General features: G+C 40.5%; 5 protein-coding genes across 7 annotated transcripts; all 5 read right to left on the minus strand.

Annotated features, from left to right (window-relative positions):
- Positions 1-194: 194 nt before the first annotated feature.
- On the minus strand, positions 195-2,266 carry LOC115055093 (glycine N-acyltransferase-like). 2 transcript variants are annotated; one of them, XM_029520556.1, is made up of 5 exons: positions 2,151-2,266; positions 1,898-2,008; positions 1,709-1,817; positions 1,309-1,435; positions 195-1,191 (listed from the first exon to the last, which is right to left on the minus strand). In XM_029520556.1, exons 1-5 carry the CDS (start codon positions 2,220-2,222, stop codon positions 792-794), a joined length of 819 nt encoding a protein of 272 aa, XP_029376416.1. In that variant the 5' UTR covers positions 2,223-2,266; the 3' UTR covers positions 195-791. The 2 variants fall into 2 exon arrangements, with proteins under 2 accessions (XP_029376416.1, XP_029376415.1); XM_029520555.1 differs by lacking the exon at positions 2,151-2,266 and having other exon boundaries at positions 196-1,191; positions 1,898-2,104.
- A 538-nt stretch (positions 2,267-2,804) lies between these two features.
- LOC115055101 (glycine N-acyltransferase-like) lies at positions 2,805-5,343 on the minus strand. The gene is made up of 6 exons (XM_029520565.1): positions 5,216-5,343; positions 4,900-5,001; positions 4,653-4,763; positions 4,464-4,572; positions 4,072-4,198; positions 2,805-3,954 (listed from the first exon to the last, which is right to left on the minus strand). The coding sequence occupies exons 2-6, from the start codon at positions 4,969-4,971 to the stop codon at positions 3,555-3,557; spliced, it is 819 nt and encodes a 272-aa protein (XP_029376425.1). The 5' UTR covers positions 4,972-5,001; positions 5,216-5,343; the 3' UTR covers positions 2,805-3,554.
- A 918-nt stretch (positions 5,344-6,261) lies between these two features.
- On the minus strand, positions 6,262-7,749 carry LOC115055102 (glycine N-acyltransferase-like). The gene is made up of 5 exons (XM_029520566.1): positions 7,647-7,749; positions 7,400-7,510; positions 7,211-7,319; positions 6,819-6,945; positions 6,262-6,701 (listed from the first exon to the last, which is right to left on the minus strand). The coding sequence occupies exons 1-5, from the start codon at positions 7,716-7,718 to the stop codon at positions 6,302-6,304; spliced, it is 819 nt and encodes a 272-aa protein (XP_029376426.1). The 5' UTR covers positions 7,719-7,749; the 3' UTR covers positions 6,262-6,301.
- A 2,619-nt stretch (positions 7,750-10,368) lies between these two features.
- On the minus strand, positions 10,369-16,127 carry LOC115055099 (glycine N-acyltransferase-like). 2 transcript variants are annotated; one of them, XR_003841654.1, is made up of 7 exons: positions 16,103-16,127; positions 15,461-15,923; positions 15,214-15,324; positions 15,025-15,133; positions 14,625-14,751; positions 13,795-14,507; positions 10,369-11,054 (listed from the first exon to the last, which is right to left on the minus strand). XR_003841654.1 is itself a non-coding variant. In XM_029520562.1 (6 exons), exons 2-6 carry the CDS (start codon positions 15,530-15,532, stop codon positions 14,108-14,110), a joined length of 819 nt encoding a protein of 272 aa, XP_029376422.1. In that variant the 5' UTR covers positions 15,533-15,923; positions 16,103-16,127; the 3' UTR covers positions 13,505-14,107. The 2 variants fall into 2 exon arrangements, 1 of the variants encoding a protein (XP_029376422.1); XM_029520562.1 differs by lacking the exon at positions 10,369-11,054 and having other exon boundaries at positions 13,505-14,507.
- On the minus strand, positions 10,842-12,923 carry LOC115055098 (glycine N-acyltransferase-like). Its single transcript, XM_029520561.1, has 5 exons — positions 12,716-12,923; positions 12,463-12,573; positions 12,274-12,382; positions 11,885-12,011; positions 10,842-11,767 (listed from the first exon to the last, which is right to left on the minus strand). Exons 1-5 carry the CDS (start codon positions 12,785-12,787, stop codon positions 11,368-11,370), a joined length of 819 nt encoding a protein of 272 aa, XP_029376421.1. The 5' UTR covers positions 12,788-12,923; the 3' UTR covers positions 10,842-11,367.
- Positions 16,128-16,248: the final 121 nt, after the last annotated feature.

The following is a 16,248-nucleotide window of genomic DNA, read 5'->3' on the forward strand; positions in this document are numbered from 1 at the left end:
TCCCCATTCAGTACTGTTCCACTCACTCTGCCTGCCAACCATCATCCCCTCATCAGCTCACTAAAGGTCATCACCAACTGTCCATCGTTAAAACTGAGGCAGCTCATGTCCCTTTTTTCTTTTTGACAGTCTGTTGCATGTGAGAAGTGTGTAACATGAGGACCTATACAGACTTCCCTTGCTAATAACACCATTCCTGTAGTGCAGCAAGAAGTGAGAAAGGTAAAGACGGAAATAAATGATTCTTTATTTCATTATTGCCATGATTAAAGGATGAACAGCATACTGAGCATCAGACTAGTTGTCCACATTAGCTGAGGTACCACAACATTTGCTTTTCTAACAGCCAGTCAGCCACTCTGTTAGACTTACTTTGCTCCTGGTCGTGGTGACAACATGGCCACAACCTTTTTCATAAAATATCAGTGATAATGATATGAGGAAACTTTGAGAATATATAAATCCTTTCTGATTTTACCTTCATAAACACCACAGTTGATTAGTTGGTTGGTTATTAGCCAGAACTCATCCACCCCTAAATCAGTCATCAGAACACTTCTCAGATTTGTTCTGGTCGAGGCTCACCGAAGCATTTTCAGTCCGACCTCTTGGGGGTGAATGTGAACCTGAAAATCTGACTGACAAATTTTCTCCACAGTCTTAAGTGCTGTATTGATGAGTGATTGATATTATTTCCTATGTTACAGCTGAACATTGATTAGCTCTCATTCACAACTTGAGGTCTCATTAGTCAATCAGACTGTATTAAACATTACCCTTCAGTGAAGGATCTAAAGATCATTGAATTCAAACCAAGTTACCCTGTATGAGGGAACTTCAGTAAATCCCAGTTCTTTAAAGACCCTGATGTTGTTCTCATGTCCCTCCTCTATGAGGCTGTAGACTGGATAACCCTCAGCATGGAGTCTCCTGGCCAAAGTGATGGTCACCACTTTGGCGTAACCTTTCAGTCTGTGCTCCGGCAGAGTGTACAACATCCCCATTTCACATCTGGAGTAGGTGAGGATCCAGGACACAGGCTTCCTGTCTGCATCCAGCACACAGCAGGACGGGAAGTTTACAATCATGTTACGGATCATGTTTTTAGCTGCACCTCCCTTTCCAAACTTCCATGTTTGAGCCACCAAGTCAACATGAGATTCATCCAGAGAGCCGAGTGAGATCCCTGAACTGATGGAGAAAAGAAGGAAAGAGCAGCATCCTGTTTCAGTAACACAATAATAAAACCTGTAATAACTGTTTTGTCTCACACTAGAATTCAGATACAGCTGCATAAATAGGCTTTACCTGTCTATAGGGGGAAGCCTGGACATGTCCTGTAGTATCATCACATGACACACCGCTATTTTGTTGCTGGATACGTTCTTTTCTGAGGCCATCCCTGTGAGTACATCTATGTGGCAACAATCGATTCCTGGGACAGAAGAAAAAAGGATTATTCTGAAAATACAAAACTGTTAAAACGTGTTTGAAACTGTAGTTTACATTTTTACTGAGAAACTTTCATTAAACCAGAATGAATGATTCCAGTTAATTATTTCCACCTTCCACTGGAACCTTCAATGTGAAAATGTGGATGCTCTCATAACCTTTCACAGTGTAGCAGTAAGTTAATGAACTGACTTATGTTATTAATTTTTGTCCGAGAAATTGAAGAAACTGAAGAAAACAAACATTTTTAAATTACCTAAACGCATGTACTTGGTCCAGTCAATAACAGAGGAGTTCTCCACGATTTCCTTCAGAGCAGCTGGATCAGTTGTGAAAATCACAGTGGTTCTGAAGAGATCATCCTCCTGTAAGAAAGAAAAGACTTTAAGATCCTGTATGAAGACATATAATACACATAATCTTTGACAGTTATCTGTCCAGTTACCTGTAAACACTGTGGTTTGCAGATAAACACTCTGAACTCTGGCCATTTGTCCACTATAAACTTCACAGGATCTGCTCTGACTCTCTTATTGAGGACCAAGGTGCCGTAAACCTGAAGAAATGAACCAAACAGCTTCATCATGATCCATCTGACAGTTTGATGAGTTATTTCTGAAGTACAGCACATTCAGCAGTGAGGACAAAGCAGACCAGCAGCCATCATAAGTTTCCAAAATAACACAAAAAACACACACCAGTTGTGATCTCGGTAAATATCTCCTCAGCTCCTCTTCAGCCTTTTCCAGCTGATCTCCGGTCAGTTCCATGGCTGTGACTGTGGATGAAACCGATCTGGTCTGGAGACATGAAGGATCCCAGACCGGAGACAGTAAAAACAGATCACAAGTTCATTGCAGTCAGTTTCACTTCCCTTTTAAATCATCTGATTTAAAGACGAATGTAAACCACCTCTTCTGTGTTTTCTGAGCTCGGTTTGGTCTTCTGTGTTTTAAGTCCAGTGTCAGATAGGTCTGACTTTTTCAGCTGTGTAACTTTCCTCCATTTACTTACAGATGTTTTTTTTTATTCAGGATGATCCGTCCCTTTACCGGTGCTCCTTCTCCTGGTGATCACCTTCCTGTTGACTCAGTAAACTGTCCTGTCCCGTCCTGCTGGATCTGTCTTTGCAGCAAAACAACACTTTCTGGTTCCACTCTGCTTCAGCAGGTAAAGTTTTATGAAGAACCGGTTCTGTTACAGTCGAGCTTTTGGGTCCAAATCCAGACCTTTGTTAAACCTCCTCCTGCACTGATTAACTCTCAGCTCCCCATTCAGTACTTTTCCACTCACTCTGCCTGCCAACCATCATCCCCTCATCAGCTTAATGTGTCTGCACCCACCTGCAGCTCATCTCCTCCAATCCAGCCCTGTATTTGTGTCATTACCAACATTACCAAGTGTCCATCGCTCTTTGGGTTCTTCTAGAAGCCTGTTAAAACTGAGGTGCCCCCCCTGTTGGTCATATTTCTTTTTGACAGTCAGTTTCATGTGAGAAAAGTGTAACACAAGGGATGATGGAGAGAGCATGGAGAGATTTTGCTTTATACCGATCTGATACCGACCCAGTCTGGAGAAATTAAGGATCCTGGACCAGAAACAATAAAAACAGATCACAAGGTCGCTGCTGTCCACCGAGTTTCACTTTCTTTGGAAAAATAAATACATTTCCTTGATTTCACACTCACATTTTCGACACTTGACTTAACGAGGAATGGTCCAGTTTTCTTCCGTATTTTCTGATGTCCGGTTGGTCTCACTTATTGTAAATATTACAAATCAAATGTCACATAAGTTCAACTTCGATCACACTTGTCATTGTTTAAAAAAAAAACAAAGTGATCTTTAGACAATTTAAATGTATTTTCTTCATTTATATCTATCTAAACACTGACACTGATGCTATTATGTCAGAAATACAGTTAAAACTTGAGAAATCGCAGTAGTTACACAATAAAACGTTGAATTCAGACCAGGCTCTCCTGTATGAGGGATTGATATTATTTCCTATGTTACAGCTGAACATTAATTAGCTCGCATTCACAACTTGAGGCCTCATTAGTCAATCAGACTGTATTAAACTTTACCCTTCAGTGAAGGATCTAAAGATCATTGAATTCAAACCAAGTTATCCTGTATGAGGGATCTTCAGTAAATCCCAGTTCTTTTGAGACCCTAATGTTGTTCTCATGTCCCTCCTCTATGTAACAGTAGACTGGATAACCCTCAGCATGGAGTCTCCTGGCCAAAGTGATGGTCACGACTTTGGCGTAACCTTTCTGTCTGTGCTCCGGCAGAGTGTACAACATCCCCATGACACATCTGGAAAAGGTGAGGATCCAGGACACAGGCTTCCCGTCTGCATCCAGCACACAGCAGGACGGGAAGTTTACAACCATGTTACGGATCATGTTTTTAGCTGCACCTCCCTTTCCAAACTTCCATGTTTGAGCCACCAAGTCAACATGAGATTCATCCAGAGAGCCGAGTGAGATCCCTGAACTGATGGAGAAAAGAAGGAAAGAGCAGCATCCTGTTTCAGTAACACAATAATAAAACCTGTAATAACTGTTTTGTCTCACACTAGAATTCAGAAACAGCTGCATAAATAGGCTTTACCTGTCTATAGGGGGAAGCCTGGACACGTCCTGTAGTATCATCACCTGACACACTGATACTTTGTTGCTGGATACGTTCTTTTCTGAGGCCATCCCTGTGAGTACATCTATGTGGCAAAGATCGATTCCTGGGACAGAAGAAAAAAGGATTATTCTGAAAATAGAAACACCGTTGAAATGTGTTTGAAAGTGTAGTTTACATTTTTACTGAGAAACTTTCATTAAACCAGAATGAATGATTCCAGTTAATTATTTCCACCTTCCACTGGAACCTTCAATGTGAAAATGTGGATGCTCTCATAACCTTTCACAGTGTAGCAGTAAGTTAATGAACTGACTTATGTTATTATTTTTTGTCCGAGAAACTGAAGAAAACAAACGTTTTTTAATTACCTAAACGCATGTACTTGGTCCAGTCAATAACAGAGGAGTTCTCCATGATTTCCTTCAGAGCAGCTGGATCAGTTGTGAAAATATCAGTGTCTCTGAAGAGATCATCCTCCTGTAAGAAAGAAAAGACTTTAAGATCCTGTATGAAGACACATAATACACATAATCTTTGACAGTTATCTGTCCAGTTACCTGTAAACACTGTGGTTTGCAGATAAACACTCTGAACTCTGGCCATTTGTCCACTATAAACTTCACAGGATCTGCTCTGACTCTCTTATTGAGGACCAAGGTGCCGTAAACCTGAAGAAATGAACCAAACAGCTTCATCATGATCCATCTGACAGTTTGATGAGTTATTTCTGAAGTACAGCACATTCAGCAGTGAGGACAAAGAGATCACACATGTTGAATACAGAATAACACAGTAAATACTTACAGTTAGTGATCTCGGTAAATATCTCCTCAGCTCCTCTTCAGCCTTTTCCAGCTGATCTCCGGTCAGTTCCATGGCTGTGACTGTGGATGATACCGATCTGGTCTGGAGACATGAAGGATCCCGGACCGGAGACAATAAAAACAGATCACAAGTTCATTGCAGTCAGTTTCGCTTCCCTTTTAAATCATCTGATTTAAAGACGAATGTAAACCACCTCTTCTGTGTTTTCTGAGCTCGGTTTGGTCTTCTGTGTTTTAAGTCCAGTGTCAGATAGGTCCAACTTTTTCAGCTGTGTAACTTTCCTCCATTTACTTACAGATGTGTTTTCTTCAGGATGATCCGTCCCTTTACCGGTGCTCCTTCTCCTGGTGATCACCTTCCTGTTGACTCAGTAAACTGTCCTGTCCCGTCCTGCTGGATCTGTCTTTGCAGCAAAACAACACTTTCCGGTTCCACTCTGCTTCTGCAGGTAAAGTTTTATGAATAACCGGTTCTGTTACAGTCGAGCTTTTGGGTCCAAATCCAGACCTTTGTTAAACCTCCTCCTACACTGATTAACTCTCAGCTCCCCATTCAGTACTTTTCCACTCACTCTGCCTGCCAACCATCATCCCCTCATCAGCTTAATCTGTCTGCACCCACCTGAAGCTCATCTCCTCCAATCCAGCCCTGTATTTGGGTCATTACCAACATTACCAAGTGTCCATCGCTCTTTGGGTTCTTCTAGAAGCCTGTTAAAACTGAGGTGCCCCCCCTGTTGGTCATATTTCTTTTTGACAGTCAGTTTCATGTGAGAAAAGTGTAACACAAGGGATGATGGAGAGAGCATGGAGAGATTTTGCTTTATACCGATCTGATACCGACCCAGTCTGGAGAAATTAAGGATCCTGGACCAGAAACAATAAAAACAGATCACAAGGTCGCTGCTGTCCACCGAGTTTCACTTTCTTTGGAAAAATAAATACATTTCCTTGATTTCACACTCACATTTTCGACACTTGACTTAACGAGGAATGGTCCAGTTTTCTTCCGTATTTTCTGATGTCCGGTTGGTCTCACTTATTGTAAATATTACAAATCAAATGTCACATAAGTTCAACTTCGATCACACTTGTCATTGTTTAAAAAAAAAAACAAAGTGATCTTTAGACAATTTAAATGTATTTTCTTCATTTATATCTATCTAAACACTGACACTGATGCTATTATGTCAGAAATACAGTTAAAACTTGAGAAATCGCAGTAGTTACACAATAAAACGTTGAATTCAGACCAGGCTATCCTGTATGAGGGATTGATATTATTTCCTATGTTACAGCTGAACATTAATTAGCTCGCATTCACAACTTGAGGCCTCATTAGTCAATCAGACTGTATTAAACTTTACCCTTCAGTGAAGGATCTAAAGATCATTGAATTCAAACCAAGTTATCCTGTATGAGGGATCTTCAGTAAATCCCAGTTCTTTTGAGACCCTAATGTTGTTCTCATGTCCCTCCTCTATGTAACAGTAGACTGGATAACCCTCAGCATGGAGTCTCCTGGCCAAAGTGACGGTCACGACTTTGGCGTAACCTTTCTGTCTGTGCTCCGGCAGAGTGTGCAACATCCCCATGGAACATCTGGAAAAGGTGAGGATCCAGGACACAGGCTTCCTGTCTGCATCCAGCACACAGCAGGACGGGAAGTTTACAATCATGTTACGGATCATGTTTTTAGCTGCACCTCCCTTTCCAAACTTCCATGTTTGAGCCACCAAGTCAACATGAGATTCATCCAGAGAGCCGAGTGAGATCCCTGAACTGATGGAGAAAAGAAGGAAAGAGCAGCATCCTGTTTCAGTAACACAATAATAAAACCTGTAATAACTGTTTTGTCTCACACTAGAATTCAGATACAGCTGCATAAATAGGCTTTACCTGTCTATAGGGGGAAGCCTGGACACGTCCTCTAGTGTCATCACATGACACACCGCTATTTTGTTGCTGGATACGTTCTTTTCTGAGGCCATCCCTGTGAGTACATCTATGTGGCAAAGATCGATTCCTGGGACAGAAGAAAAAAGGATTATTCTGAAAATAGAAACACCGTTGAAATGTGTTTGAAAGTGTAGTTTACATTTTTACTGAGAAACTTTCATTAAACCAGAATGAATGATTCCAGTTAATTATTTCCACCTTCCACTGGAACCTTCAATGTGAAAATGTGGATGCTCTCATAACCGTTCACAGTGTAGCAGTAAGTTAATGAACTGACTTATGTTATTATTTTTTGTCCGAGAAACTGAAGAAAACAAACGTTTTTTAATTACCTAAACGCATAAACTTGGTCCAGTCAATAACAGAGGAGTTCTCCACGATTTCCTTCAGAGCAGCTGGATCAGTTGTGAAAATCACAGTGTCTCTGAAGAGATCATCCTCCTGTAAGAAAGAAAAGACTTTAAGATCCTGTATGAAGACATATAATACACATAATCTTTGACAGTTATCTGTCCAGTTACCTGTAAACACTGTGGTTTGCAGATAAACACTCTGAACTCTGGCCATCTGTCCACTATAAACTTCACAGGATCTGCTCTGACTCTCTTATTGAGGACCAAGGTGCCGTAAACCTGAAGAAATGAACCAAACAGCTTCATCATGATCCATCTGACAGTTTGATGAGTTATTTCTGAAGTACAGCACATTCAGCAGTGAGGACAAAGAGATCACACATGTTGAATACAGAATAACACAGTAAATACTTACAGTTAGTGATCTCGGTAAATATCTCCTCAGCTCCTCTTCAGCCTTTTCCAGCTGATCTCCGGTCAGTTCCATGGCTGTGACTGTGGATGATACCGATCCGGTCTGGAGACATTAAGGATCCCGGACCGGAGACAAGAAACTGGATGACAAATCCACTGCAGTCTACGGAGTCTCAACTTTAAAACGGCGCTAAAATTAATTTCACTTTAAACATACGAGTTGAGGAGGAATTGTAAAAATTCTTGTCAAATGAAACACATAATGTTCACTCAATTTAAATAGAGATGGATTTTCTTAATTTCATTCTGTCTGTCTGTTAATATCAGAGCAGGAAACCAGGTCTCAGTGTCAACGGGCACTTTAGTTGCACAGGTTGGTATATGGTGTAGATAAGACCTGTTAGGAGGTCAAAGGTTTCTGCATAAATATGTTTCCCAACAAGATCTAAAATTCACTTTCATTTTGTTTTCTTTGAACAAAAAGATAATAAAAAATCTTCACCAGTGAAAACTGTATCAGAAGTTGTTCCAACAGCCATCAAAGAAATGTCATCACTCAGCTGGAGCTGGATCTTAACCAGACGGTCGGGTCCTCTGGTGGTCTTGGGCCCTGAGCCACGACCCAGTGGTCCTAACAGTTAACTGCCTTTGCCTCTGGCCATTCTGGCCAAAATGAGTGCATAAAACACCAGTGGCAGAAGAATCCATAAGAATTTCTGATCATGTTTGTGGCTGATTGGTTTTTTAGTGTTTTTGTGACCCTGCTTCTTCTTATATGTTCCAAACCACACTCATCAGCATGAACTATTTAATAATCAGCTTTGGCATTGTAAAACACAAGTTTTACTTTCATTTCTTTTTGAAAAGTCAAATTTATTCTTATTTTTCTGTCAGATATTTTGAAAATCCCAGGAGCTGAAATGACCTTCAGAAATGACACTTGGCACAATAACTACAGATCATGTGGACAGTTTCCCATAAATAACAGTACAACTTGCCACATGGCCACATGGTGGTGCTCAGTCTGCTCTACACAAGACTAAACTCACTGAAGTCCATCTGGATTTTATCTATTTATTCATTTATTGAAAAGGTGGATATTATTAAATACTGTAAAATTTCATAAAACTGTGCAAATTTGAACTTAAATACATTTGTTAGACAGACTTACAGGATTAAGATACACATTCCTCATATACACGTGTTATGTACTTCGGAAAACCTACCAAGGTTTTTGCACTTTGTAAGTAAAAATTGGAGGAATTGTAAGTAAATTCTACAAGGGAGAAGTACACTTGTACTACTTGTGGATATCAGTTTCTTTTCTAGCAAACCTCAGCTAATCGACTGATGATTATTAATATGGTCATTGAATTTTACTCTCTCTGTCTTAAGTTTTACTTGGACTGACTGCATCAAACTGAAACATCTCAGCTAAAACCAATGGCTTTTCAAGACCATTTGTAAATTCTTTTTCTAACTTATTGATGGACTATATTTAAGTAACTATTTGCATTATTTTTCTGCAGTTTAATTGCTTACATTTGTTCTTAATGTTTTTGTTTATGGAAACAATGACTTTGAAAAAATGAGGCAACCTTTTAATTTAACACCTTTATTTTTCTGAAGTGACAAAACATCTGTTCACAGCTATATGCACATCACTAGAATAGATACAGATTGTCCTTTCTACTTTTCTATACATTACATTTTATGCAGCGCCACACAATTCAAAATATATTTTGCTTCATTTAAATTTGGAATAGTATGTATGTTCTGCGATGAAGTGTTCAGTCTCTTGAGGAGTCTGGGGAGTCTGGTCTAGTCTCTGGGAGGGTCCCGTCTGGTCTGGACTCCCACCGGGAATCGAACCCGCAATTAAGTTATGTGCTGCTCAAGTGACCACACGTTTACATCAAGTCACCAATCAACCTAGAAACGTTCTGCTGCCCACAGCCAGACTCAAACCCGCAGTCTTCTTATTATGGGGTGACTGCGTTAACACCTACAATCTCATTCTCCAGCAAAACGACATATGAGTGACAGGACAGGCACTTCAAGGGGCCAATTAGATTTCAGATGGGGCCTGTGGCCCCGCCCCCTAGAGCCGCCATTTAGTCCACGTGATCTCAGAATGAGGAAAAGGTGTGTTTGTCCACCAAAAAGTGTTGTAGAAGTAAGAAAATCATCAACCACACAGGTAGAGCCCGAGAAAATCCAGAAAACAACAACAACGTCAAAAAAATAGAAACAGAAAAAAGCAGAATTTAGTAGGTGATAAAACTCCCTTTCCTGATTATTAGTTTTTTTAGTCAATTACTGTGAACAGGATCCCGTTCTACATACTCCGGTACGGTAGGTGGCGGGAATGTGATCTGCCAATAAATGCGTCGAAGAAGAAGAAGAAGAAGAAGAAGAAGAAGAAGAAGAGAAGCTAGCTAAAGCACGGTTAGCTTAGCTAAAGTTAGCAGCAAAACGGGACCTGTGAAGTTACAGTAATTGGTTTAACACGACTTTATATCACTAATCATTCAGATAAAACTGATGAACTTACCGTTTCTTCCGAGAAAAAGGTAAAATTCTTATTTTATCCTCTTTTTTTTTCCAACAAAACGTCAAGAATAATATTAGACACATTTAGAGTAGAATGTTCTTTCCCATAGGCCGGGTGTCTTTTTAGGATTAAAAGTTCACAGGTCAAAGGTCACAATAAGATGCAAGCGTTGAAATAAAAAAATAACATGTTTATTTAACTGCTCAATACAGAAACATAAGAGCGACAAATCTTTGGCTTTACCTCTATGTATTTGAAAGAAAAAAAGGTTACTGTTTAATTGTACACACTTTTTAAACATTGTGCAAAATAAAGACATTTTTAAATAACATCTATCTTACTGATCCCAAGTCAGTAACATTTCACACAAACTGAAACACACAATTTTCCTCCACTGAAGCGTTTTGGAAAATCACATTAAATGAAGTTCTAAAAAAAAAAAAAAAAAGGTGGATAAATACACATACTGTATCATTTATCAATGCTGTGAAGCCAGGCGTGGTCACCGTGCTGAGAGGCACCATATCTTTAGAAATGAACTCAGTTATTGCCTGAGTGACATCCCCATTTAGGACTCCCTTTTTAAAGCTGAAATATTTCCACTCTGCTGATGTGCTGTTGAGTCAGTTTCTGATGGGTCCATTGCACAGCAGGCCAAGGTGCAGGATAAAAAGTTGTCGAGTGGTCCTTTTTTTTTTATGTGGCCATATTGCAATCACACTCGTTGCGATTAGAAAATCACATTTTGTCATATTGCAATATTATTGCAAATGCAATTAATCGTTCAGCCCGACTTTTTATGACGAAAGAAATAAAGTAAATCATTTAGAATTTTAATTTGATTTCTGATTTTACCTTCATAAACACCACAGTTGATTAGTTGGTTGGTTATTAGCCAGAACTCATCCACCTCTAAATCAGTCATCAGAACACTTCTCAGATTTGTTCTGGTCGAGGCTCACCGAAGCATTTTCAGTCCGACCTCTTGGGGGTGAATGTGAACCTGAAAATCTGACTGACAAATTTTCTCCACAGTCTTAAGTGCTGTATTGATGAGTGATTGATATTATTTCCTATGTTACAGCTGAACATTGATTAGCTCTCATTCACAACTTGGGGCCTCATTAGTCAATCAGACTGTATTAAACATTACCCTTCAGTGAAGGATCTAAAGATCATTGAATTCAAAACAGGTAAACCTGTATGAGGGAACTTCAGTAAATCCCAGTTCTTTTGAGACCCTCATGTTGTTCTCATGTCCCTCCTCTATGTAACAGTAGACTGGATAACCCTCAGCATGGAGTCTCCTGGCCAAAGTGATGGTCACCACTTTGGCGTAACCTTTCAGTCTGTGCTCCGGCAGAGTGTGCAACATCCCCATGGAACATCTGGAATAGGTGAGGATCCAGGACACAGGCTTCCCGTCTGTATCCAGCACACAGCAGGACGGGAAGTTTACAATCATGTTACGGATCATGTTTTTAGCTGCACCTCCCTTTCCAAACTTCCATGTTTGAGCCACCAAGTCAACATGAGATTCATCCAGAGAGCCGAGTGAGATCCCTGAACTGATGGAGAAAAGAAGGAAAGAGCAGCATCCTGTTTCAGTAACACAATAATAAAACCTGTAATAACTGTTTTGTCTCACACTAGAATTCAGATACAGCTGCATAAATAGGCTTTACCTGTCTATAGGGGGAAGCCTGGACACGTCCTGTAGTGTCATCACATGACACACTGCTATTTTGTTGCTGAATACGTTCTTTTCTGAGGCCATCCCTGAGAGTACATCTATGTGGCAAAAATCGATTGCTGGGACAGAAGAAAAAAGGATTATTCTGAAAATACAAAACTGTTAAAACGTGTTTGAAACTGTAGTTTACATTTTTACTGAGAAACGTCCACTAAGCCAGAACGAGTGATTCCAGTTTATTATTTCCACCTTCCACTGGAACCTTCAGTGTGAAAATGTGGATGCTCTCATAACCTTTCACAGTGTAGCAGTAAGTTAATGAACTGACTTATGTTATTAATTTTGTCAGAGAAACTGAAGAGAGAAAGTGTTTGACAATACCAATACACATGTACTTGGTCCAGTCAAGAACAGAGGAGTTCTCCATGATTTCCTTCAGAGCAGCTGGATCAGTTGTGAAAATATCAGTGTCTCTGAAGAGATCATCCTCCTGTAAGAAAGAAAAGACTTTAAGATCCTGTATGAAGACACATAATACACATAATCTTTGACAGTTATCTGTCCAGTTACCTGTAAACACTGTGGTTTGCAGATAAACACTCTGAACTCTGGCCATTTGTCCACTATAAACTTCACAGGATCTGCTCTGACTCTCTTATTGAGGACCAAGGTGCCGTAAACCTGAAGAAATGAACCAAACAGCTTCATCATGATCCATCTGACAGTTTGATGAGTTATTTCTGAAGTACAGCACATTCAGCAGTGAGGACAAAGCAGACCAGCAGCCATCATAAGTTTTCAGAATAACACAGAAAACACACACATTTAGTGATCTCGGTAAATATCTCCTCAGCTCCTCTTCAGCCTTTTCCAGCTGATCTCCGGTCAGTTCCATGGCTGTGACTGTGGATGATACCGATCTGGTCTGGAGACATTAAGGATCCCGGACCAGAGACAATAAAATCAGATCACAAGATCGCTGCTGTGTTTTTAGTTTCACTTTTAAATCATCTGCTGTAAAGACGAATGTAAACCTCCTCCTCTGTGTTTTCTGAGCTCTGGTTGGTCTCCGTTGTTTTAAATCCAGAGTCATGCAGCAGGATAGATATCTTCCCTGCTCGGCTGATTGGGGCTGCTCCATTGGTTCCCCTGGCCCAATGACAGCAGAAGGCCATCTTATAAAGAAAAGAGGTGTTCATCTCGCGGTCTGTCACTCTTTGGCTTTGAGGGCACGCCCACTTCCGGTTGCAGGTCAGGAAGTAGTGGCTGCACCGTTTGAGTTTGGTTGGAGCTACAACAGCACAGGCCAGCTTCCCCTTCTTTAACTGGTGTTAGTGAGTTTTTTTTATAGCTTTTAAAAACTTGAATGTTACAGTAAATAAATCAATATATTTTGTTCAAAACGAACAGCTCTGTCTCCCATTTCCCCATTCAGTACTTTTCCACTCACTCTGCCTGCCAACCATCATCCCCTCATCAGCTCACTAAAGGTCATCACCAACTGTCCATCGTTAAAACTGAGGCAGCTCATGTCCCTTTTTTCTTTTTGACAGTCTGTTGCATGTGAGAAGTGTGTAACATGAGGACCTATACAGACTTCCCTTGCTAATAACACCATTCCTGTAGTGCAGCAAGAAGTGAGAAAGGTAAAGACGGAAATAAATGATTCTTTATTTCATTATTGCCATGATTAAAGGATGAACAGCATACTGAGCATCAGACTAGTTGTCCACATTAGCTGAGGTACCACAACATTTGCTTTTCTAACAGCCAGTCAGCCACTCTGTTAGACTTACTTTGCTCCTGGTCGTAGTGACAACATGGCCACAACCTTTTTCATAAAATATCAGTGATAATGATATGAGGAAACTTTGAGAATATATAAATCCTTTCTGATTTTACCTTCATAAACACCACAGTTGATTAGTTGGTTGGTTATTAGCCAGAACTCATCCACCTCTAAATCAGTCATCAGAACACTTCTCAGATTTGTTCTGGTCGAGGCTCACCGAAGCATTTTCAGTCCGACCTCTTGGGGGTGAATGTGAACCTGAAAATCTGACTGACAAATTTTCTCCACAGTCTTAAGTGCTGTATTGATGAGTGATTGATATTATTTCCTATGTTACAGCTGAACATTGATTAGCTCTCATTCACAACTTGGGGCCTTATTAGTCAATCAGACTGTATTAAACATTACCCTTCAGTGAAGGATCTAAAGATCATTTGATTCAAACCAGATCAACCTGTATGAGGGAACCTCAGTAAATCCCACTTCTTTTAACACCCTGATGTTGATCTCATGCTCCTGCTCTACAAAGCAGTAGACTGGATAACCCTCAGCATGGAGTCTCCTGGCCAAAATGATGGTCACCACTTTGGCGTAACCTTTCAGTCTGTGCTCCGGCAGAGTGTGCAACATCCCCATGGAACATCTGGAATAGGTGAGGATCCAGGACACAGGCTTCCTGTCTGCATCCAGCACACAGCAGGACGGGAAGTTTACAATCATGTTACGGATCATGTTTTTAGCTGCACCTCCCTTTGCAAACTTCCATGTTTGAGCCACCAAGTCAACATGAGATTCATCCAGAGAGCCGAGTGAGATCCCTGAACTGATGGAGAAAAGAAGGAAAGAGCAGCATCCTGTTTCAGTAACACAATAATAAAACCTGTAATAACTGTTTTGTCTCACACTAGAATTCAGATACAGCTGCATAAATAGGCTTTACCTGTCTATAGGGGGAAGCCTGGACACGTCCTGTAGTGTCATCACATGACACACTGATATTTTGTTGCTGGATACGTTCTTTTCTGAGGCCATCCCTGTGAGTACATCTATGTGGCAACAATCGATTCCTGGGACAGAAGAAAAAAGGATTATTCTGAAAATACAAAACTGTTAAAACGTGTTTGAAACTGTAGTTTACATTTTTACTGAGAAACTTTCATTAAACCAGAATGAATGATTCCAGTTAATTATTTCCACCTTCCACTGGAACCTTCAATGTGAAAATGTGGATGCTCTCATAACCTTTCACAGTGTAGCAGTAAGTTAATGAACTGACTTATGTTATAAATTTTTGTCCGAGAAATTGAAGAAACTGAAGAAAACAAACATTTTTTAATTACCTAAACGCGTGTACTTGGTCCAGTCAATGACAGAGGAGTTCTCCATGATTTCCTTCAGAGCAGCTGGATCAGTTGTGAAAATCACAGTGTCTCTGAAGAGATCATCCTCCTGTAAGAAAGAAAAGACTTTAAGATCCTGTATGAAGACACATAATACACATAATCTTTGACAGTTATCTGTCCAGTTACCTGTAAACACTGTGGTTTGCAGATAAACACTCTGAACTCTGGCCATTTGTCCACTATAAACTTCACAGGATCTGCTCTGACTCTCTTATTGAGGACCAAGGTGCCGTAAACCTGAAGAAATGAACCAAACAGCTTCATCATGATCCATCTGACAGTTTGATGAGTTATTTCTGAAGTACAGCACATTCAGCAGTGAGGACAAAGAGATCACACATGTTGAATACAGAATAACTCAGTAAATACTTACAGTTAGTGATCTCGGTAAATATCTCCTCAGCTCCTCTTCAGCCTTTTCCAGCTGATCTCCGGTCAGTTCCATGGCTGTGACTGTGGATGATACCGATCTGGTCTGGAGACATGAAGGATCCCGGACCGGAGACAATAAAAACAGATCACAAGTTCATTGCAGTCAGTTTCGCTTCCCTTTTAAATCATCTGATTTAAAGACGAATGTAAACCACCTCTTCTGTGTTTTCTGAGCTCGGTTTGGTCTTCTGTGTTTTAAGTCCAGTGTCAGATAGGTCCAACTTTTTCAGCTGTGTAACTTTCCTCCATTTACTTACAGATGTGTTTTCTTCAGGATGATCCGTCCCTTTACCGGTGCTCCTTCTCCTGGTGATCACCTTCCTGTTGACTCAGTAAACTGTCCTGTCCCGTCCTGCTGGATCTGTCTTTGCAGCAAAACAACACTTTCCGGTTCCACTCTGCTTCTGCAGGTAAAGTTTTATGAATAACCGGTTCTGTTACAGTCGAGCTTTTGGGTCCAAATCCAGACCTTTGTTAAACCTCCTCCTGCACTGATTAACTCTCAGCTCCCCATTCAGTACTTTTCCACTCACTCAGCCTGCCAACCATCATCCCCTCATCAGCTTAATCTGTCTGCACCCACCTGCAGCTCATCTCCTCCAATCCAGCCCTGTATTTGGGTCATTACCAACATTACCAAGTGTCCATCGCTCTTTGGGTTCTTCTAGAAGCCTGTTAAAACTGAGGTGCCCCCCCTGTTGGTCATATTTCTTTTTGACAGTCAGTTTC

This window comes from Echeneis naucrates, chromosome 15 (genome assembly GCF_900963305.1).
Source record: "Echeneis naucrates chromosome 15, fEcheNa1.1, whole genome shotgun sequence".
Taxonomy (NCBI): Eukaryota; Metazoa; Chordata; class Actinopteri; order Carangiformes; family Echeneidae; genus Echeneis; species Echeneis naucrates.

What these genes read in the sequence shown, in the direction of transcription:
- LOC115055098 (XM_029520561.1), bottom strand. Translation starts at nt 12,787, where the DNA reads ATGGAACTGACCGGAGATCAGCTGGAAAAGGCTGAAGAGGAGCTGAGG. An exon ending in ATTTACCGAGATCACTAAAT is followed by an intron (nt 12,574 to 12,715) that starts GTGTGTGTTTTC and finishes TCATTTCTTCAG; the next exon opens with GTTTACGGCACCTTGGTCCT. An exon ending in GACCAAGTACATGTGTATTG is followed by an intron (nt 12,012 to 12,273) that starts GTATTGTCAAAC and finishes CTTCTGTCCCAG; the next exon opens with CAATCGATTTTTGCCACATA.
- LOC115055102 (XM_029520566.1), bottom strand. Translation starts at nt 7,718, where the DNA reads ATGGAACTGACCGGAGATCAGCTGGAAAAGGCTGAAGAGGAGCTGAGG. An exon ending in ATTTACCGAGATCACTAACT is followed by an intron (nt 7,511 to 7,646) that starts GTAAGTATTTAC and finishes TCATTTCTTCAG; the next exon opens with GTTTACGGCACCTTGGTCCT. An exon ending in GCAAACCACAGTGTTTACAG is followed by an intron (nt 7,320 to 7,399) that starts GTAACTGGACAG and finishes TCTTTCTTACAG; the next exon opens with GAGGATGATCTCTTCAGAGA.
- LOC115055101 (XM_029520565.1), bottom strand. Translation starts at nt 4,971, where the DNA reads ATGGAACTGACCGGAGATCAGCTGGAAAAGGCTGAAGAGGAGCTGAGG. An exon ending in ATTTACCGAGATCACTAACT is followed by an intron (nt 4,764 to 4,899) that starts GTAAGTATTTAC and finishes TCATTTCTTCAG; the next exon opens with GTTTACGGCACCTTGGTCCT. An exon ending in GCAAACCACAGTGTTTACAG is followed by an intron (nt 4,573 to 4,652) that starts GTAACTGGACAG and finishes TCTTTCTTACAG; the next exon opens with GAGGATGATCTCTTCAGAGA.
- LOC115055099 (XM_029520562.1), bottom strand. Translation starts at nt 15,532, where the DNA reads ATGGAACTGACCGGAGATCAGCTGGAAAAGGCTGAAGAGGAGCTGAGG. An exon ending in GCAAACCACAGTGTTTACAG is followed by an intron (nt 15,134 to 15,213) that starts GTAACTGGACAG and finishes TCTTTCTTACAG; the next exon opens with GAGGATGATCTCTTCAGAGA. An exon ending in AGGCTTCCCCCTATAGACAG is followed by an intron (nt 14,508 to 14,624) that starts GTAAAGCCTATT and finishes TTTCTCCATCAG; the next exon opens with TTCAGGGATCTCACTCGGCT.
- LOC115055093 (XM_029520555.1), bottom strand. Translation starts at nt 2,083, where the DNA reads ATGTGCTGTACTTCAGAAATAACTCATCAAACTGTCAGATGGATCATG. An exon ending in GCAAACCACAGTGTTTACAG is followed by an intron (nt 1,818 to 1,897) that starts GTAACTGGACAG and finishes TCTTTCTTACAG; the next exon opens with GAGGATGATCTCTTCAGAAC. An exon ending in AGGCTTCCCCCTATAGACAG is followed by an intron (nt 1,192 to 1,308) that starts GTAAAGCCTATT and finishes TTTCTCCATCAG; the next exon opens with TTCAGGGATCTCACTCGGCT.